This window comes from Ascaphus truei, chromosome 6, assembly GCF_040206685.1.
Source record: "Ascaphus truei isolate aAscTru1 chromosome 6, aAscTru1.hap1, whole genome shotgun sequence".
NCBI lineage: Eukaryota > Metazoa > Chordata > Amphibia > Anura > Ascaphidae > Ascaphus > Ascaphus truei.
The window spans coordinates 25,957,550-25,980,956 of record NC_134488.1 but is presented as its reverse complement, the minus strand read 5'-3'; the positions used below and the strand labels follow the sequence as shown (position 1 = coordinate 25,980,956).

At 42.1% G+C, this 23,407-nt stretch overlaps 1 protein-coding gene across 4 annotated transcripts in view; it reads left to right on the top strand.

Moving 5' to 3' along the window:
* Positions 1-23,407, top strand: part of MYOM3 (myomesin 3) — a 102,360-nt gene that overhangs the window by 4,006 nt on the left and 74,947 nt on the right. For all 4 annotated transcript variants that reach the window (XM_075603699.1, XM_075603701.1, XM_075603700.1 and 1 more), the window contains 3 exons: positions 2,363-2,443; positions 3,619-3,778; positions 4,591-4,748. In XM_075603699.1, coding sequence (XP_075459814.1) covers positions 2,363-2,443; positions 3,619-3,778; positions 4,591-4,748 — 399 coding nt within the window. The remainder of the gene's footprint in view (positions 1-2,362; positions 2,444-3,618; positions 3,779-4,590; positions 4,749-23,407) is intronic.

Genomic DNA, 23,407 nt, shown 5'->3' with positions numbered 1-23,407 from the left:
TAATTAGATAAACCCAAATAAGAAAGGGGTAAACACCTCCTCATCATTTATTTATGAAGTAAATACAGGCCTCCATTTAAGGGGGCATCGCAACACTTTCCAGTCCAGTTGAGAACAGCTACAATTAAATACAATTATTTTGTTAGACATGAGTCAGACAGGAAAAGCCAGAGTTATAATAACAAATGGTTGCATTAAATGAACAAAGGTTATGTGTTCAGTTTACAGACATTTCATGGGCAGTTAGAGAGATGATTATGGGCATAATTAACATGGATAGGCCTGCAATGTGCTGTGCTAGAAGAGGCCCGGCCTCACGGAGATTACAGTCTATAAGGCAGGGTCAGTTGAAACATTGGGTACAGGGGATAGGAGATTTGGTGAGTTTCAGATTGCAATAGAGCAGCTGTAACATTAACAAAGGCAGCAAACGGCGACACCCTTTGGCTGCCCTTCAGCTAATGCCTTTGGGGAGACTTAGGTGTTGTCTCCCAGTGGTTCTTTGGTAGAAATGTGCGTAGGCTCACCCTGCAAAAATGCCGGGGGGAAGGGGGGGATCGGGGAGGGTGGTTTGGAGAAGGTGACAAATTCCAGGTTTTTCAAGGTGGGTCCGTCCTTTCTTGGTGAATTTAACCCTGTCCATGCTGGTTTAGTGGACAGGAGCAGTGAAGGGGGAGTATGGCAGGGAGACCATCTTTGGGGAGACTCGTGGGGTCTCATATCAAAGAGATTATCTGCAAGATTGCAGATTAGTTTTTATCATGGAAGAGATTAGATAAAGATTTTAAAACTCTCCAATGCATTTGGTTACTATGGAGACATGAAAAATATTTTAAACTACTTATACTTGACTGATTACAAAAATGGTGCCAATCACTTATATTCAATTTGTTTAAAAAAATCAACTACTGTGAGGCAATTTTAGTCTATTCCAAATTGAGCTATCGTAAAAGTGTTCCGAGGATGTCTGAGGTCAAGTTCATTGTAAGGAACCCCAACCCTCTCTAATACCTCGTCTGAGATCAGATGCATTATAAGGAACCCCAACCCTCTCTAATACCGTGTCTGAGATCAGATGCAGTGTAAGGAACCCCAACCCTCTCTAATAGCGCGTCGGAGAGTAGATGCATTGCAAGGAACCCCAACCCTCTCTAATAGCGTGTCTGAGATCAGATGCATTGTAAGGAACCCCAACCCTCTCTAATACCTCGTCTGAGATCAGATGCATTATAAGGAACCCCAACCCTCTCTAATAGTGCGTTTGAGATCAGCTGTATTGTAAATTCTTCTGTATTTGGTAACTTTCTCAAATGAGCTGAAAATTAGCGATGTCTAGGGAACCCAAAGCTTCCTAGGAGCCCATGTTGCAAAACACTGGTGTATAGTATGGTGAAGAAATCTTTATAATATAAAAAATAAACATGCAATGGGGATGCGGGCAAATAGGAGATATGGTTCATATTTGGTGGAGTTGCCCAAAAATTCAGGTATTCTGGGTCATGATACAAACATTGATCAGAGAGTACTTGGGGGTGGAGGTTGAGGTGGAACCGCTGACCATGGTGCTGGCCAAACCAATAGATGAATTAGGAACGGCAGAAAGTAAGATGATCACTCATGTAATGACAGCTGCCCGCTGTGTTATTGCGGCTGCCTGGAAAAAGGTGAATGCGCCTTCTAGGCAGACTGTCTTACGGAGACTAAGGGAAAAAAAGATGATGGAGCTCCTCACAGCACAGTTGAATCAGAAAACTGACAAATTTCACAAAATTTGGGAAATATGGCCAGGAAACTAGGGACCCCATAGAAATAAATACAGAAAGACCAGACAAATGGGCTCGTCCTACCCCCCCCCCCCCCCCCCTTCCACCCCTCCCACCCTTCTTTTTCTTCTTTTCTACGTTCTTCTCTTTCCTTTGTTAAGCCCATGAGAGACGCTTACGGAAGCGGCTGCTTCCCTAACACAACCGGAAATAGGAAGACAGACCACACTTATTCAAAAACAGTGTTATAGCAGCTATTTTATTTCAGTAATGATGACGAACTGTTAATGCCCTTTGTTGTATGGACAAGTGACACTGTTAAAACATCACATGTATTCCAAGACTATATATGTGTTATGTCTCTCCAAAACAATAAAAAAAATTGAAACAAAAAAAAAAAAACATGCAATGGGAACTGCATCTTGAAAGGGCTAAATCCACATCGGGATTTAAGAGAATCTTATAGGTGGTATTAGGAACCAAGTCCTCTTGGTTCCAGCACCAGCCTCAGCAGACATTCCTTCCCCATACTGTATAATATTACATATAGATTATTCTCCGGTATTCATGCTGTATCTTGTTTTCTTTTATGTCTGCAGTGATGAAGAACTTGCCAGCATCGTGGTATCTCCCATAGATATAACTGTAGCGATGGCTGAACATGTTTTGAGGTCCACCTGGTAAGTCCATGGATAATATCTATCTACTCACACATAGGCCCCTATTCTGGGCGCTATGAGAAGAGTTCGGCCATTCAAAGAAATGGGAAAACACCCAACCCACTAGCACTATGTGTTGTATATATATATTGTACAGGTATCTGTTTTCTTTCTTGCTATTTGTTTCAATTAACCATATAAAGTACTTTGTAATGTAAACACTGTGCTTGTCCCTTTTAATAGCAATGGGGCAAGAAGGGATCCCGTTTGCCACCTGCAGTGCTAGCCAAAGGCAGAATGTCGGCACTGATCCCCTAGGTTCTGCGCACAGGATGCTGGGAGTTGTAGTTCAGCTCACGCTCACTCACACACTATTAGAGATGTGCGAATCTGCTGGGATTCGCGTCTCCGTAGTTTGGACGCGAACGTCACAAAAGTTCGCAAAACCAGCAAATAATTCGTTAGAGCTTTGAACCAAATCTTTGCCTTACATCTGGGTACATTTGGTTAAGGACCGTGTCAGCTCTAAGTTATTTTCAACATGCTATTTGGGGGGGGGGAGGGGCAGGCAAACGTATGGGGAATTGCACCTTAAACCCTTTCAGTGCCGGCGGACCGAGCCACCTCCGGGACCCTTCAACACTTCCGCACCATGTGACCGCTCTTCGGTACGTTCACGTGATAGAGTTTTCAGTTCCGTCCGTCGGGCTGGATGGGACAGGAAGATGGCCGTGCCCTCCGCCAGGTTACGCCATCGAACGCCGATCGTGTTCAGCCCCTACAAAATTAGCAGAGTGCAATTACGTACGTACGGTGTACGCCATTAGGACCCCTGAGATGCCACTTTTGTTGACGTGCACCATACATCATTAGGGCACTGAAGGGGTTAAGGGAGATTTGTTTGAGTTAATAATAGCAATCATTTTCTCATGTAGTGCTGACCATGTACACAGCACTGTACATACAATTTTGCACGAACTGCTCCAAAGAGCTTACAATCTAATTCTAGTTCCCGAGCACAGAGATATGGATTCGAACCGGCTCTCCCACATAAAGACCCATGGCATTACCAATGAGCAACGTCAGCCTTCACCTGGGGACGGACATCTCCTTGTGTTTATCCATGCTGTTGTAGGGTTACTGAAGTACCAGGCACAGAAGTTGGGGGACACTGTGTATACTGTATCTTACCGCAGGGAATCCAGGAAGAAATGGGAAGTCAGTGAGTTGGGCCTGGAGACCAGAGGGAAGAAGAGAGCTGCCTTTGGGAACGACATGGAGAAAATGGAGATAGAAGTGTTACACGCCTGCAGATCCCTGCGTGTGAGGGCCGATCGCAAGACCTTGCGTAGAAAAGTGAGACATTTTCACGCGTCCTTCGTCTTTGACGCTAAACTCAATGTGATGATCTTTATAGCGGATAACTAATATTTTTTTTTTATTTTCCTGTTTTTGATGGTTTTGTAATGTGGATTGAAGTAGGCCCGCAGCCTGCAGTAGAGTGTCCACATGGCAACTCACTCCAAGCTGTTTAATGTCACTGGCAGCTGGCAGCAGAGCTGTTTTCCATGGTGGCTTCAATGGGCCTTAGCCGAAACGCTGTCTACATTAAGGGTTTCAAACAAGGGGAAGGAGGGAAGCATATTTCAGAGAAAGGAATGGCTAAAACGAGGTCACGCTCTGAAGCTGGTACAGTAGGTGGTGGGCGTAGGGGATCTGTAAGGGAGTCCTTCTTCATGGTGGAGTCATGGAATAGCCTCCCAGCAGAAGTGGTACAAGCTAATACAGTATAATACAGTAAGGGAATTCAAAAGTACTCGGGATGAGCACATGGCCTCACATGTTAAGAAAAATAAGGATCCAATACGAAGTTTTGAAGTTTTACAACATAGGAGCAGATTAGGTTGGCCAATGGGGTTCTTACCTGCCATCAAATTCTATATCATAGTCTGAACTTCTTCAAAGTCCAATGATATCACTAATTGAGAGGGGCTTAACTAAGGTTTTGGGCTGATGTTTTAGGAAATGAAATGCACCATCTATAAACCCATAGTGAGCAGTAAACGAAACTGGAGAGGTCAAATCAGACACGATGTCGTACAGTAGGGCGAATAAAGGCCGATGGGAGTACAGCAGGTAATTACAATGAGGTTATTTGTTATACGCAGGCAGAGGAAAAATCCCGACAGATGAAGGAGTTCAGAGAACTTTGTGCTAACCGACCGCCCATGTTCTGGATCCCACTGAGAGCCCATTGCGTGTGGGAAAAGATGGCGGTCACATTAGCCTGCACTGTCTTGGGGTCGCCTCAGCCAGAAGTCCAGTGGTAAGAAACAATGTATTGAAGTCAATTCTACCAGCTACTCACAAGAGATCCGCTGTTTGGCAGGCTATAGAAGGGGACGCCAAGTAACAAATTACCAATGTGATTGGGTCCTTAAAAAATATTGAATCACCCATAAAGTAACATTGTGTATAAAAAGGTGTACGTTCCAGTTAATTAAAATCTCACCTAGTAATTAGTATTGTCCTTTTATTGTCTCTTTAAACGAATTAAATTCAGAAAAACATGGGAAATCATATATATACTTTTTAAAATTTTTTTTTAAAATAAATCAGTTCTGTAGTATTCGATAATACTTAATCTATTTAAAAAATATATGAATGCCAATTTTAATTTGTTTTAAAGCATCCTTTGATTTCTATAGCAGGTTTTAGCCCACCTCCCAAGCAGTGCAAGATCTTTGCAACACTTTCCTGTTTGTGATCATTTGTTGCCAATATTCCCAGCAGTTTAAGCTGCAAACTGTAACAATAGATAATGTTAACTTAGTATTATAAGGATACATTGTAGCTGCTGAGTTACACTGACTGAAGCAGCCATTATGTTAGGCACACAGTTGGGATTTGGACAGATTTATAACAGGAGCACCAAACGATTGCTAGCTTAGGTAAGCATGTAGAATGATACATTGTCACACGCTTTACATATTCAAATAATAAAAAATTAGAAAACAGAAGGGGGTGATGTAGTATTGCTGCTTTAAGCTAAAAGTAAAGATCTGGGTACAAATTGTATTTCTTAGGGGCCTCTGAATGGGGGAGTGTTTATCAATCAAGTGTTTTCTCTACCCTTCTCCCACCCTGAGCTTATCAGAGAGCCTATAAACATAAGGACGGGGAGAGAGGGAGGGTTGTGTTTGTACCCAACCTAGTGGTATACGGTTTAGCACAGACTAAGAAGGGCGGAAGTTCTAATATTTCAGGTGAATTACAACGGTGAATTCCAAGGAGCACTCGCATGAATACGGCTGTAAACGGCCACAGGTGCTCAGACCTCCATAATTAGCGGCACTCGGATGAAAAAAGGTTATATCCGGCACTCAAGAGGACTTGGCGTAAACGCAAGAGATTTATTCTTGTAGGATCAACGTTTCGGTCCCTATTGGGACCTTTTCCAAGAGAACAAAGGTCCAAACTGGGGCTGAAACATGGGCCCTACAATAAATCTCTTAGGTTTGTTACCCTTCCTGACCCAGCTCAAATGAAGGTGTATTATTTCTGTACCAGTGGTGCTCAGTGTCTCTGTTTATCTCTCTCCGGGTGCTGGCATCCGTGCTGGCTGGGCTGATGAGCAGTGATGGTAAAGGAGAGGCGCCAGGAACTTATCTCATCCAACAGCAGATTTATTGTTACATTTGATATCAGACACACTTTGTCTCTGGGTGTTCATGCGGCAGCCCAAGGAGGCACATTCTTGTCGCCATTTTATGTCTTGGGTATGGCAGTCCCTTGCCTAGCAGGTGGGGCTCAGGGAACCCCAACAGGTCAGGTCTTAAGGATATCCCTGCTCCAGCACAGGTGGCTCAGTTAAAATGACTGAGCCGCTGATTGAACCACCTGTGCTGGAGCAGTGATATCCTTAAGACCTGACCTGTTGGGGTTCCCTGAGGACTGGAGTTGGGAAACACTGGGTTAGATTATAGTTAGTATTCTGTGCCAGGTGACAGACTAAACACCTTCTAGAAGGTGTACGTGGATAGGTTTCTGTCCAGTCACCCTACACCATGTGATGGGAGAGTGGCGTTCCACTGCAGAAACCCATACAATTAACCCTCTAAAGCCACTCAATGCACACCTTGCCACATGTATGTGCACTTGGAGCAGCTGTTCCAAGGAGCATACCGCTGTGAGAGGTGTGAGCGGGTGGTCTCTTTAGAATCAGAGATTGCTGATTTGAAGAGGCAACTTGCAATATTGAGAGACATTGGCAATCTTGAAAGGGGTTTAGAGCTCACTGAGCAGGCCCTTGCTTCAACTAGTGGTGCAGATGGTGGCGCTGTTAGTGTGGAGCAGGTAGGTAGCTTGGTTGCTATTAGTGAGGAGCAGGTAGGTAGCTGGGTGACAGTTAGAAGGGGAAGCAGGGGCAATAGGGAGAGGCAGGTCATTTCTGAGCTGACACATCCCAATAGATTTGCCGTTTTGAGTGAAGATATTGGGAATGTCGGGGCAGAAATGGCAAGGCTGGGGAGACTAATTCCTCTAGCAGCCAGGGGAATAGTTCCTCCAGCACAGTGGGGACTCAGGATGCTCAAATGCAAAGAAAGATTGTGGTGGTAGGGGACTCCATTATTAGGAAGGTAGATAGGGCAATCTGTTGCCGGGACTGCATGAACCGAACAGTTTGTTGTCTCCCGGGTGACACGTTGGCACCAATGACAAAGTTAGAGAAAGATGGAGGGTCCTAAAAAAGGATTACAGGGATCTAGGCCAAATGCTTAAGGCAAGGACCTCCAAGGTAGTATTTTCTGAAATACTACCAGTGCCATGCGCTACCGCAGGGAGACAGTCAGAGATCAGGGAGGTTAATGCATGGCTAAGAAAGTGGTGCAGGAAGGAGGGGTTTGGATTTTTAGAGCACTGGGACTCCTTTTCTGAGAGGTGCCATCTATATTCTAGGGACGGATTGCACCTCAATGAAGAGGGATCTTCTGTGCTAGGGGGGAGAATGCTAAAAAGGTTGGAGGAGATTTTAAACTAGGATGGAGGGGGGAGGGGAATGAAACAGATAATGAACTAAATGGAATAGAGGATACAAGGTGGTATGGAGGTAGAATGGGGGCAAGTGCGAGTTTGACAAGCAGTGAGACACCCATAGTAAATACAGATAATACTAGAACACTTCTAAAGACTAAACCAAGTGGGCACAGAAAGGAAGAAGCAGATAAGATAATAGTACAGGCTGAAAAAAAACTTAGATGCATGCTTGCTAATGCAAGAAGCCTGACAGATAAAATGGGGGAGCTTGAATTAATAGCTGCAAGGGAGCAGTATGATATCATAGGCATTACTGAAACATGGTGGGATGAAACTCATGACTGGACAGTTAATGTAGAGGGTTATTCCCTTTTTCGGAAGGATCGAACAAATAGAAGGGGAGGTGGAGTATGTTTATATGTTAAACTGGATCTAAAACCTATTATAAGGGAAGATGTTTATGAAGGGAATGATGAAAATGTAGAGACTTTGTGGATAGAAATTAGCAGTGGAGGTAAAAGTTTAAGAAAATGTTTGTGGGAATATGCTATAAACCACCAAATATCTGTGAGATTAAGGAAGCTAAAATACTTTTGCAAATGGAGAAGGCATCAAAACTGGGTCATGTTTGCATAATGGGGGATTTTAATTATCCAGACATAGACTGGGACAATGAGATTAGCATTACGACAAAAGGAAACAGGTTTTTGGAGGTGCTTAAAGACAATTATTGAGGAACCAACCAGGAGAGGGGCAATACTGGATTTGGTCATATCAAACAATGTAGAAGTAATAACAAATATTCAAGTCCTGGAACATTTGGGTAACAGTGATCATAACATGGTCTCATTTCAAATAAATTATCAAAAAATAGATTTCTTGGGTTCAACAAAGACCTTAAACTTTAGAAAGACAGATTTTAATAAACTGAGGTATAATCTAGTAGTAATACAATGGGGTGATGTTTTTGCAGGGAAAATGTAGAAGATAAATGGGCAGTCTTTAAAACATTGTTAGAAAATTACACTTATCAGTGTATACCCTTTGGGTAATAAGTATAAAAGAAATAACTCAAAACCAATGTGGCTAAATAAACAGGTAGGGGAGGAAATGGACAAGAAGAGGAAGGCGTTTAGCGTCTTTAAATCAGAAGGGACGGAGACATCGTATCAGAATTATAAGGAATGTAACAAAAATTGCAAAAGGGCAATCAAATTAGCAAAAATGGATAATGAAAAAAGGATTGCAATAGAAAGTAAGGTCAACCCTAAAAAGTTCTTTAAGTACCTTAATAACAAAAAAATGAGAAAAGAAAATATAGGACCCTTTCAGTGTGAGATGGGTAGGCAGATTATTGGAGATAAGGAAAAATCTGAGGTATTAAACAAATTCTTTGCCTCTGTGTTTACCAGGGAAGAATCAAGTTCAATAGTAGTGCCGCAGGAGGAAGCTACAACCTCCATATTAATGAACAATTGGTTATCTGAGGAAGAAGTTCATAAGCGACTTGAAAAAATTAAAGTAAATAAGGCACCTGGCCCCGATGGCATACATCCAAGAGTTCTCAAGGAGTTAAGCTCAGTAATAGCAAAACCATTATATTTAATATTCAAGGACACCATTTCCACAGGCTCAGTACCACAAGATTGGCGTAAAGCAGATATGGTGCCTATATTTAAAAAGGGAGCTAGATCACAACCGGGAAATTACAGACCTGTAAGCCTGACTTCAATAGTGGGGAAACTACTTGAAGGTTTAATACGGGATAATATTCAGGAATACCTAATGGAAAACAAAATTATTAGTAATAGTCAGCATGGATTTATGAAGGATAGATCTTGCCAAACTAACCTTATTTGTTTCTTTGAGGAGGTAAGTAGGAATTTAGACCAGGGTAATGCAGTTGATGTGGTCTACTTAGATTTTGCAAAGGCTTTTGATACAGTTTCACACAAGAGGTTGGTGTACAAAATAAAGAAAATTGGACTCAGTAATAATATATGCACCTGGATTGAAAACTGGTTAAAGGACAGGCAACAGAGGGTTGTCATAAATTGAACTTTTTCAGGTTGGGCTAAAGTCGTGAGTGGAGTACCTCAGGGATCGGTACTGGGACCCCTGCTTTTTAACTTGTTTATTAATGACCTTGAGGTTGGGATCGAGAGCAAAGTCTCCATCTTTGCTGATGATACTAAATTGTGTAAAGTAATAGAATCAGAGCAGGATGTAATTTCTCTTCAGAAGGACTTTTAGAGACTGGAAACATGGGCAGGTAAATGGCAGATGAGGTTTAATACAGATAAATGTAAGGTTATGCATTTGGGATACAAGAATAAAAAGGCAACTTACAAATTAAATGGAGATATATTGGGGGAATCCTTGATGGAGAAGGATTTAGGAGTGCTTGTAGACAGCAGGCTTAGCAATAGTGCCCAATGTCATGCAGTAGCTGCAAAGGCAAACAAGATCTTATCTTGCATCAAATGGGCAATGGATGGAAGGGAAGTAAACACAATTATGCCCCTTTACAAAGCACTAGTAAGACCACACCTTGAATATGGAGTACAATTTTGGGCACCAATCCTAAGAAAAGACATTATGGAACTAGAGAGAGTGCAGAGAAGAGCCACCAAATTAATAAAGGGGATGGACAATCTAACTTATGAGGAGAGGCTAGCTAAATTAGATTTATTCACATTAGAAAAGAGGCATCTAAGAGGGGATATGATAACTAAATACAAATTTATTCAGGGCAAATACAAGGAGCTTTCAAAAGAACTATTCACCCCACTGGCAGTACTAAGGACTCAGGGCCACCCCTTAAGGTTGGAGGAAAGGAAATTTCACCAGCAACAAAGGAAAAGGTTCTTTACAGTAAGGGCAGTTAAAATGTGGAATTCATTACCCATGGAGACTGTGATGGTAGATTCAATAGATTTGTTCAAAAAAAAGGTTGGACATCTTTTTAGATGGGAAAGGTATACAGAGATATACCAAATAAGTATACATGGGAAGGATGTTGATCCAGGGATTAATCCGATTGCCAATTCTTGGAGTCAGGAAGGAATTAATTTTTCCCCTTAATGGTTTTTTTTAGTCTGGATCAATAAGTAAGTATAGATATAGGATATAAAGTATCTGTAGTCTAAATTTAGCATAGGTTGAACTTGATGGACCTACGGTTTTTTTCAACCTCATCTACTATGTAACTATGTAACATTATTCTTGCAGCAAACAGATTTTATCTTTCCTGGTACGCTCCCAATTGAACCAAGTATTTTTCTGTTCATATAAAAAGGTGTGCCCCCTTAATTAAAAGTGTTGCAATATTTTCCCAACCAGCCATAAGCTGTCTGTGAGTAATTTTGCTGGCCATGCACGCCATTAACCCCGGCTCTGCCTTACACGCGGTGTGAAACAGCAGGCATAAACTTACAGGGATCCATGTCCAAGTGGGTAAGAAGCAAAATCCAGCACACTGTGAGTGCTTATTTGCTTGTCATTACCCAGAATCCTTGGCTGCAGTGGAAGCATTGTCTGCTGTTTCAGTATGGGGTTAGTTAAGTTTTGGGCCGTGTATGTGCTCATAAGTGTTTATCGTTCCTGTACTCTATACGGTGGAGAGTTTGTGTCACTTTTTGTAGTCACTGTAACTTTACAAACAACCCTGATTTTTGTTACATTTATTTTACATGTTTTAAAACATTTTGATGTTATAAATATTTTTCTAAAAAGAAGGACAGATTGTGTTCTAATCAATGTATGGTGCATGTAAGAGGGGTCCCATTAAAAAGTATGGTGTGTGTTAAAGGGGAATCTCATTCAAATGTATGGTGTGTGTAATAGCGTGGCAGTATTGAAATGTAATGGTGTGTATGAGCCCCATTAAAATGCATAACATGTCTAAGTATGAGATCCCACTGAAGTGCATATAAGAGGTACCTTAACCAATATACCACACGCGTGTAGGGTTAAAGAGCTAAGAAAAGCCCCTGATCCGGCTCTCATAAAGAACCCCCAGTGAGGTAAAGATGTATGAGAATCAATGTTGGTAATAAATATCTCTTGTGATGTCAGCGGGGGTGCTGTATAAACTTCTACAAGATGTCCATATGATTGCGGTCACCGTGATCATAACAGTCCTAAAGTCGAGGTGAATGTAGGGTGCTCGAAGCCGCGCTGGAACACGACGGTGCACTCACTTCACCCGGCACCTTGAACTTAAATACACACAATGTCCAACTGGCTCAAACGTCAAAGCACTACCATGTTGATGGTGTTTGCTCACGGTACCGCTGGACGAAACTCCCGCTGTGCGTGCTCCCGAGCGCTGGTAACAGAGACTGAGAAGGATCCACAATGGGAAAAAATGCCGGTGCACAGCAGATTCAAAAGAGGGAACGTAGTGACCGAAAAAAGTATTTATTGATTAGTAAAAAAACATGAAGAGTAGAACCGGGGTAGTACCATTGTGGATCCTTCTCAGTCTCTTCTATACCGCACGCACCCCCTTACCAGCGTGAGAGCATCACAAAAAGTTGGACTAGATAATTGCCTTTGACCAGTGAGAACTCCTCTGGGGATTTAGGAGGGCGGGGTAGAGGTGTATGGTATAGCCCAGGGGGGGCGGGGCAACTCCAGTCCCCAAGGCCACCAACAGGCCAGGTATCAGAGAGATTCCTGCTTCAGTGGCTCTGCCGAAGATGGTTCTGAGGACTTAGAGATGACCTGCTTTGCTGGCCCCTAGTTACAAATGCTCAATATTATGAATAATGGTACGTAGATGTGAAGACACAGAATGTAAAGCTGTTATACACTATCGCATGATTGTATGATCTTTTCAATGTCAATTCATCATAACAGGTTTAATTAAGTGATGGGTGTAGAAAGGAGGGGGAGAGCAAAACGTAATGGTTAGCTAATATAAATGTGCATTGTAACTACTTTAATGATTTAGTGCTGTAATGTGTATGTATAGTATTGTGCTGATTTGGGGTTTACTTTTAGTTGCCTGAGGCACTGTGGGGGTTAAGGCTCAGGTTAACTAAACGGTGTTAACCCGGAATTCACCTTGTCGTTCAAAGTGCCTTACAGTTTAGCATTGTTTAGCAAATATTAGCCCAAGGGGACTTTGCCTCTGCTCACAACTATCAGATACTGCGATTTAATCCAGGTTGTTAGAAGCAGTGTTACTGCTCCTGCAGCATTGAGAAGCCAGTATTTCCCAATGTGTTGGGGCACTGGGGCACGCCCAGCTTTGCTCAGCAATCCTAAGGCTAGTGAAGCGGAATTCTTAGCAAAACAATGTCTAAACCTGTTCTACTTATGTTTGTTTTGTCCACGGTGTCTTGCCTTGCTATATATTTTTGAACTCTGATACTGCCCGTATTAAGAATGCTGTGACGTTGCATCCCAGCGCTGAAAAGATACATTTCCCTGGTGAAGGTCCTTTGAGGCCGAAACATTGGTCTTTTGATTACGTAAAACAAATGAAAATGTCACTTGTGAGCACGTTCAGACAGGTCTGCAACCCCTGCTTTCCCCCATTATCTCTTAGGATACAGTGCTTCCACTGCAGCCAGGGATTCTGGGAAATAACATGCAAATGAACATTCAGTGTCACCTTTTGCTTCATGTCCATTTTAACATGGACCCCTATAAACTTACCGTATAACTGCCGCATTACACTGCTTTGCTATATATTTTTGAACTCTGATACTGCCCGTATTAAGAATGCTGTGACGTTGCATCCCAGCGCTGAAAAGATACATTTCCCTGGTGAAGGTCCTTTGAGGCCGAAACATTGGTCTTTTGATTACGTAAAACAAATGAAAATGTCACTTGTGAGCACGTTCAGACAGGTCTGCAACCCCTGCTTTCCCCCATTATCTCTTAGGATACAGTGCTTCCACTGCAGCCAGGGATTCTGGGAAATAACATGCAAATGAACATTCAGTGTCACCTTTTGCTTCATGTCCATTTTAACATGGACCCCTATAAACTTACCGTATGACTGCCGCATTACACTGCTTTTCAGCACAGCCTGGGTTAAAGAAGTGCAGAGCCAGTAACCCTGCTCACAGACAGCTACTTCAACCGATTGGGTCTCTTCAGTGTGAGGCTGGTTATACCGGCTCTGCAATGTGAAGTGAACACTCAGTCACCTGGCGCTCTTTGTGCAAATATAAATGTATGAAATGGCACAGCACAATAACAACAACAACAATTGTGACGTGAAGGGACCAAAAAATATAAACTGACACAAATAAATATGTACTAAAAATACATAAATAATACATGAAAAAGAAAACCCGTCTGCAGCTCTGAAACCAGATCAACCGCCCTATTTAGTAATTTTTCGATGTTTTCTTATGAAGGTGAGGAGCGCTGATGTAACACGGAAATAAAAGACAGGATTATAGTGCCACATAGTTTGATCGGTTAGATATACATGGTGACCGACGACAATCTTCAAATTGCCCCCTCACATGGCCCCAGGGGGGGTTAACAGGAACTGTGATATATCCCCTGATGTATCTGATCTTCTCTGAGTCATCGATGGAGTCACTCGATGGGTTAATCTTTGTGTTTTCCTGTTGTGCCCCAAAACTGCAAAGATAGTGCAGAGTATCGCTAGAAAAAAAGTCATTTTGTCAGACATCCAATAGAACAAGACTCGCTCTCTAAAAACTCTTTAAAGCTGGGATAAAACAGAGGCAATGGAGACTCCGTCTCCCGGCTCGGGGACGACCTCTCACCGACCCGCCGCTAACCACACGATCCGACGCCGTCAGCTGACGTCCGTGTCTCATCAGGGGCACAACGGGAATACACAAAGATCAACCCCTCGAGTGACTCCGTCTATGGCACGGAGAAGATCAGATACATCAGGGGATATACAGTATCACAGTGCCTGTTAGCCCTCTGGGGCCATGTGAGGGGGCAATTTGAAGATTTTCGTCTGTCACCGTCTATATCTAACCAATCAAACAACTTGGCACTATAATTCTGTCTTTTATTTCCGGGTTACATCTGCGCTCCTCACCTTCGTAAGAAAGCTGCAATGTGAAGTTGAAATAGGTTTCAACCACACATTATATAACTTATGCTGAGGAAAAAAGTGACAAAAACCCTCCACCGTATCGCATACAGCAAATACAAATATCACTTGTGAGCACATTCACATGTCTCAGACAGGTCTGCAACCCCTGCCTGTCTCCATTATCTCCCAGCATGCAGTGCTTCCACTGCAGCCAGGGATTCTGGGTAATGACATGCAAATGAGGACACACAAATGATATTTGTATTTGTTGTACTCTATATGGTAGGGGTTTTTTTTGTCACTTTTGTACCCAGCATAACTTCTATAACGTGCGATTGTGTCAAATAAATTCTTCCATATTTGGAGTGCCTGGTCATTCTTCGAGTATCACCACTTTGGTGATGTCATTTGCCGTACAGGAGATGACAGTTATCATAGACATGTCATTTATCTACCACATGACAGGAAGATACAATGTAATGAAACAATCTAGCATCAGCACAGGCACTTATAACACTGGGGATACGTCACAGCCAAAGAAACTGAGTCGTCAATTAAAACTGCATGTTAAAATTAGACTCTTTTCATCCCCTCCCTCTCCTGTCACCACATGGCTGAGTCATAAATGACATCGATTAGATTGTAAGCTCTTCGGAGCAGGGACTCCTCTTCCTTAATGTCACTTTTATGTCTGAAGCACTTATTCCCATGACCTGATTTATATTATGTGTTATTTATATGATACGTAGTACTACTGTGAAGTGCTATGTACATTTATGGCGCTACATAAACAAAGACATACAATACAATACATCGCAGGAGGTGACGGTTGTAGAGCAGGGAGACGCAGGGCACTGACCAGGAAGTAATACATTCAGAGTTACCTCTTGTTTTCAAGTATGTCCTGAGCACATGGCAGCACACAGAGGGCATGATATAGAAAAGCATCACAGGGCACTGCGGATTTTTAAACTATTTATTTCGCCAAATATTGCTACGACGTTTCGACCTGCATAAGTCTATATCAAGTGTAAAAGTGGCATGAAACACACATCACATAATGTCTGTTAAGTAGTCCATATAACCCCCATAGTGCCCTCTGTTAATCATCAGCTAATCAGCTCCATCCTTGTGATTGCTCCTCCATCGGCTGGATCCCATTTGATTTCTCTGCCTTACGCTTTTTGGCCTTCCCGATTGGTCCTTGTCAGGTCACATGACGCGCCATGCAGACAGAGGGCAACTGTGGTGTCCGATACTTGGGATTATTTAACTTGATTATTTTATCAATGTTTACCTTTCTTGGGGCTGAAGGAGCGGCTCAGCGAGTAAAGACCCTCAGTGATAACAATGACACTGAGTGGGAATCAGGGGAGCCTGGCTCAATTCCCCGGTGTCAGCTCCTTGTGACCTTGGGCGAGTCACTTTATCTCCCTGTGCCTCAGGCACCAAACACATAGAGTGTCAGCTCATCTGGGCAGGGACCTGTGTCTGTAACATTCCTATGTGCTGCATACCGCGCTGTACTGTCCGTGTGACGCGCATTGTGTCCCATTGGTAGAAAAGCGCTGTGTGACATACATCTGTTATTATTAATAATATTATTAAACACACAACGTTATTGCTCAACAAAATAAAATGCCTGTAAGTACAGTATTATGTAAGGCAGGCACGTCAAAGAAGCTTTGCTTTGCGGCCCGGCGGTTGGCAGGGGGGGGGACTGAGGAAGGGCGTTCTTTGGCCGGGTGGGAGGAGGAGAGCGAGAAGGGGGGGGTGGGAGAGAGAGGTGAGTGAGGGGAAAAGAGGATGGTGAAGACAGTGGGTTATAGTCAGTGTTCGACAAACCTATACATTTGCTCGCCCCGGGCGAGTGGATTTAACCCCCGGGCGAGTAAATATTGGCCCAAGCAGCACACGTTTGGTACTAGGTGGCGAGTAGATTTTTTTGTGTGGCGAGTAGATTTTTTGGTGATTTGTCAACCACTGGTTATAGTGACTATGTGAGTCACAGGGCCGTAAGCTCCTTCCTTTCCCCTCCCGCCCCGCTGACGATGCGGCCCTAGTCTTGCAATCGGATTTAAGAATTGACCCCCCACCTATTCTGAGTTTGCCGGGCCTGATTTAAGGCATAGGAAAACCTGTATATGTTGCATCCAATTAAGTTGTGTCCAAGTAGACTCCCTGACAGTATTAATATGACATGAGTACTTCTTTCAGCAATGTGCCCTTTCCACAATGGGATTCTGTAGGATAGTATCATTGACATTGTTCAAATAGATCTGCTGAGCTGCGGGAATCCCACATCTGATTAAGAAGACGGTGGTTATGGTACTTTAACTCCGTAGTGCCCAACTCCAGTCCTCAACACCCCCCCCCCCCAACAGGTCTGGCTTTCGGGATATCCCTGCTTCAGCACATGTGGCTCAATCAGAGGCTCTGTTTGAGCCACTTGTGCTAAAGCTGGGACTGATTGAGTCAACTGTGCTGCAGCTGGGATATCCTGAAAACTTTTTGGGGGGGGGGGGTGTTGCTGAGCACCCCTGCTTTAACCAATCCTTGCGCCTGATACTTTTCTGTCTCATGTTGAAATCTCCAAGCCGGTTATATCGGTTCCTGTAAAGGTTGCCATTGATTTTGATCTGTACTCGGTAGCTGATAAAGGTGCAGGCCCGCCTGACTTTACATGGGTGCAGTGTCCGCATTGTGGCTGGAGGCCCTCGGGAGATGAGTCATGAATCAACATAGCACATCCCGCTTTTCTTACATGTGCTCAGATGTCCCCATGTCTGATAAATTACTGAAGAATATTATTATTATTAAGATGGATATCTGTGATTAAGAATCCCTTATGGACTCTAATTGATGCCATTTAAAATCCATTTTGAGTTCCATTTTGAGTTCCATTTTGAGTTCCATTTTGAGTTCCATTTTGAGTTCCATTTTGAGTTCCATTTTGAGTTCCATTGGCTCTATGGTGTCATGTCACTCAGGCTGAACCAAGAAAGATTGTGGGATGTTCAAGAAAATAAAACAGTTAAGGAAAACAACTGATAAGCAGGAAAGTTAGAACAAGTGCGCTGGCTCCCAGTGACCTTCCTGGTTTGGCTCAAGCCGGCCGTAATGGCCTTTCAAACTCTGCAAGGTAAAGGCCGGCCTATCTGCAGTCTCGTTTGGAGCCACGGAGGGATACTGACTATGATCTCAGGTCCTCAGGGGAGGGGTCCGCCTCTCCGTGGCAAGGTTACTGCACCCTACACTGGAGGGGCCTTCTCGTGTGCAGCTTCAGAGGTCTGAAACTCGCTACCACCAGAGCTCCGTGTATATCTACCTTCCCACTGCTTCAGCGTCGGTGTAAGACTCACCTCTTCTGGCTTACCTTGTCTAACAAGACAATTGTATATCATTTTAATTTGTTTATCTGTAAAGTATTACGATGCCTCTGTAAGTGGAGGCGCGATATTACTCCAAAAACAAATGACGATGATGAAGTGAATTGTTTATAGTTTGTTGTGGATACAAAATGGAGCCCATCAAGGATAAAGTCTTTGTGCCAAGACTTTTCCAAGGGTGAGAATAGGTTATTGTTTAATGGTATTATTCCTTCACACTAACAGAGCCATGCCTAGGTTACTTTTGAGGTAGGAAATAAGTATATGATGTCTGTATGTTTCTGCAGAGAAGATACACTTGGCCGCAACGCTTTGTTCTCTCGCTTTAACCTGCACTTTCCTGTACTGCCTGAAGCTTAGTGTTGTTGCCTCTATAAGAATAAAGAAAGGAACTGCGAGATATCTGTGTCAGACTAATCCATCTATAATTATATACAAGCAGTGGCAGATTTCCCATTAGGCCCGGGCCTAGGGCGGCAAAAATGTCCGCCCCCATATATATTTTACGTGCTCTCGGGCCTATCGGGCCTAATGGGAATGCGTTTACATGCGTCGACCGCCTCCTTTCTGCCTCCCTCCTGCTCATTTTGAATCCCGGCGTCAAGTGACGCCACGGACGTCACACGTCGTCTCGTTGCTTTGGCAATGTGACGAGGACGTCGCGTTTCCATGGCAATGCGTTGCCATACGACGTCATGTTCGTGACGTTCCAAAGGCGCAGGAGGGTGGCAGAAAGGAGGCGGTCGACACAAACAAATGCCTAAATCCGCCTATATCCCCATAGTATTATCCCTATTATGACTATTAGTATAGGCAGGTATCCCCACACTATTAACCCTATTATGCCTATTAGTATAGGCAGGTATCCCCATAGTATTATCCCTATTAGTATAGACAGGTATCCCCATAGTATTATCCCTATTAGTATAGGCAGGTATCCCCATAGTCTGTAACTGTTTCATACGCTCATAATATATATTTTCTTTAACTGTGCATGCAATGTCTTGTATATAATGTATACCTTGTTCATTTATGTAACTGTATTTGTAACCATGTATTATTTTGTTTTACTCTGTGCCCAGGACATACTTGAAAACGAGAGGTAACTCTCAATGTATTACTTCCTGGTAAAATATTTTATAAATAAATAAATATTAGTATAGGCAGGTATCCCCATGTATTATCCCTATTATGCCTATTAGTATAGGCAGGTATCCCCATAGTATTATCCCTATTAGTATAGGTAGGTATCCCCATAGTATTATCCCTATTAGTATAGGCAGGTATCCCCATAGTATTATCCCTATTAGTATAGGCAGGTATCACCATAGTATTATCCCTATTAGTATAGGGAGGTATCCCCATAGTATTATCCCTATTTGTATAGGCAGGTATCCCCATAGTATTATCCCTATTATGGCTATTAGTATAGGCAGGTATCAACATAGTATTATCCCTATTATGCCTATTAGTATAGGCAGGTATCACCATAGTATTATCCCTATTAGTATAGGCAGGTATCCCCATAGTATTATCCCTATTATGCCTATTAGTATAGGCAGGTATCCCCATGTATTATCCCTATTATGCCTATTAGTATAGGCAGGTATCCCCATGTATTATCCCTATTAGTATAGGCAGGTATCCCCATGTATTATCCCTATTAGTATAGGCAGGTATCGCCATAGTATTATCCCTATTAGTATAGGCAGGTATCCCCATAGTATTATCCCTATTAGTATAGGTAGGTATCCCCATAGTATTATCCCTATTAGTATAGGCAGGTATCCCCATAGTATTATCCCTATTAGTATAGGCAGGTATCCCCATAGTATTATCCCTATTAGTATAGGCAGGTATCCCCATAGTATTATCCCTATTAGTATAGGTAGGTATCCCCATAGTATTATCCCTATTAGTATAGGCAGGTATCCCCATAGTATTATCCCTATTAGTATAGGTAGGTATCCCCATAGTATTATCCCTATTAGTATAGGCAGGTATCCCCATAGTATTATCCCTATTAGTATAGGCAGGTATCCCCATAGTATTATCCCTATTAGTATAGGCAGGTATCCCCATAGTATTATCCCTATTAGTATAGGTAGGTATCCCCATAGTATTATCCCTATTAGTATAGGCAGGTATCCCCATAGTATTATCCCTATTAGTATAGGCAGGTATCCCCATAGTATTATCCCTATTAGTATAGGCAGGTATCCCCATAGTATTATCCCTATTATGGCTATTAGTATAGGCAGGTATCCCCATAGTATTATCCCTATTATGCCTATTAGTATAGGCAGGTATCACCATAGTATTATCCCTATTAGTATAGGCAGGTATCCCCATAGTATTATCCCTATTATGCCTATTAGTATAGGCAGGTATCCCCATGTATTATCCCTATTATCCCTATTAGTATAGGCAGGTATCCCCATAGTATTATCCCTATTATGCCTATTAGTATAGGCAGGTATCCCCATGTATTATCCCTATTAGTATAGGTAGGTATCCCCATGTATTATCCCTATTAGTATAGGTAGGTATCCCCATAGTATTATCCCTATTAGTATAGGCAGGTATCCCCATGTATTATCCCTATTAGTATAGGCAGGTATCCCCATAGTATTATCCCTATTAGTATAGGCAGGTATCGCCATAGTATTATCCCTATTAGTATAGGCAGGTATCCCCATAGTATTATCCCTATTAGTATAGGCAGGTATCCCCATGTATTATCCCTATTAGTATAGGCAGGTATCCCCATAGTACTATCCCTATTATGCCTATTGAGTATAAGCAGGTATCCCCATGTATTATCCCTATTATGCCTATTAGTATAGGCAGGTATCCCCATGTATTATCCCTATTAGTATAGGCAGGTATCCCCATAGTATTATCCCTATTAGTATAGGCAGGTATCCCCATAGTATTATCCCTATTAGTATAGGCAGGTATCCCCATAGTATTATCCCTATTAGTATAGGCAGGTATCCCCATAGTATTATCCCTATTAGTATAGGTAGGTATCCCCATAGTATTATCCCTATTAGTATAGGCAGGTATCCCCATAGTATTATCCCTATTAGTATAGGTAGGTATCCCCATAGTATTATCCCTATTAATATAGGCAGGTATCCCCATGTATTATCCCTATTAGTATAGGCAGGTATCCCCATAGTATTATCCCTATTAGTATAGGTAGGTATCCCCATGTATTATCCCTATTAGTATAGGCAGGTATCCCCATAGTATTATCCCTATTAGTATAGGTAGGTATCCCCATAGTATTATCCCTATTAGTATAGGCAGGTATCCCCATAGTATTATCCCTATTAGTATAGGTAGGTATCCCCATGTATTATCCCTATTAGTATAGGCAGGTATCCCCATGTATTATCCCTATTAGTATAGGCAGGTATCCCCATAGTATTATCCCTATTAGTATAGGCAGGTATCGCCATAGTATTATCCCTATTAGTATAGGCAGGTATCGCCATGTATTATCCCTATTAGTATAGGCAGGTATCGCCATAGTATTATCCCTATTAGTATAGGCAGGTATCCCCATAGTATTATCCCTATTAGTATAGGTAGGTATCCCCATAGTATTATCCCTATTAGTATAGGCAGGTATCCCCATAGTATTATCCCTATTAGTATAGGCAGGTATCCCCATAGTATTATCCCTATTAGTATAGGTAGGTATCCCCATAGTATTATCCCTATTAGTATAGGTAGGTATCCCCATAGTATTATCCCTATTAGTATAGGCAGGTATCCCCATAGTATTATCCCTATTAGTATAGGCAGGTATCACCATAGTATTATCCCTATTAATATAGGCAGGTATCCCCATAGTATTATCCCTATTTGTATAGGCAGGTATCCCCATAGTATTATCCCTATTATGCCTATTAGTATAGGCAGGTATCACCATAGTATTATCCCTATTAGTATAGGCAGGTATCAACATAGTATTATCCCTATTATGGCTATTAGTATAGGCAGGTATCCCCATAGTATTATCCCTATTATGCCTATTAGTATAGGCAGGTATCACCATAGTATTATCCCTATTAGTATAGGCAGGTATCCCCATAGTATTATCCCTATTAGTATAGGCAGGTATCCCATAGTATTATCCCTATTAGTATAGGTAGGTATCCCCATAGTATTATCCCTATTAGTATAGGCAGGTATCCCCATGTATTATCCCTATTAGTATAGGCAGGTATCCCCATAGTATTATCCATATTAGTATAGGTAGGTATCCCCATAGTATTATCCCTATTAGTATAGGCAGGTATCCCCATAGTATTATCCCTATTAGTATAGGTAGGTATCCCCATAGTATTATCCCTATTAGTATAGGCAGGTATCGCCATGTATTATCCCTATTAGTATAGGCAGGTATCCCCATAGTATTATCCCTATTAGTATAGGCAGGTATCCCCATAGTATTATCCCTATTAGTATAGGCAGGTATCGCCATGTATTATCCCTATTAGTATAGGCAGGTATCCCCATAGTATTATCCCTATTAGTATAGGCAGGTATCGCCATAGTATTATCCCTATTAGTATAGGCAGGTATCCCCATAGTATTATCCCTATTAATATAGGCAGGTATCCCCATAGTATTATCCCTATTAGTATAGGCAGGTATCCCCATAGTATTATCCCTATTAGTATAGGTAGGTATCCCCATGTATTATCCCTATTAGTATAGGCAGGTATCCCCATAGTATTATCCCTATTAGTATAGGCAGGTATCGCCATAGTATTATCCCTATTAGTATAGGCAGGTATCCCCATAGTATTATCCCTATTAGTATAGGCAGGTATCCCCATAGTATTATCCCTATTAGTATAGGCAGGTATCGCCATAGTATTATCCCTATTAGTATAGGCAGGTATCCCCATAGTATTATCCCTATTAGTATAGGCAGGTATCCCCATAGTATTATCCCTATTAGTATAGGCAGGTATCCCCATAGTATTATCCCTATTAGTATAGGCAGGTATCCCCATGTATTATCCCTATTAGTATAGGCAGGTATCCCCATAGTATTATCCCTATTAGTATAGGCAGGTATCCCCATAGTATTATCCCTATTAGTATAGGCAGGTATCCCCATAGTATTATCCCTATTAGTATAGGCAGGTATCCCCATGTATTATCCCTATTAGTATAGGCAGGTATCCCCATAGTATTATCCCTATTAGTATAGGCAGGTATCCCCATAGTATTATCCCTATTAGTATAGGCAGGTATCGCCATAGTATTATCCCTATTAGTATAGGCAGGTATCCCCATAGTATTATCCCTATTAGTATAGGTAGGTATCCCCATAGTATTATCCCTATTATCCCTATTAGTATAGGTAGGTATCCCCATGTATTATCCCTATTAGTATAGGCAGGTATCCCCATGTATTATCCCTATTAGTATAGGTAGGTATCCCCATAGTATTATCCCTATTATCCCTATTAGTATAGGTAGGTATCCCCA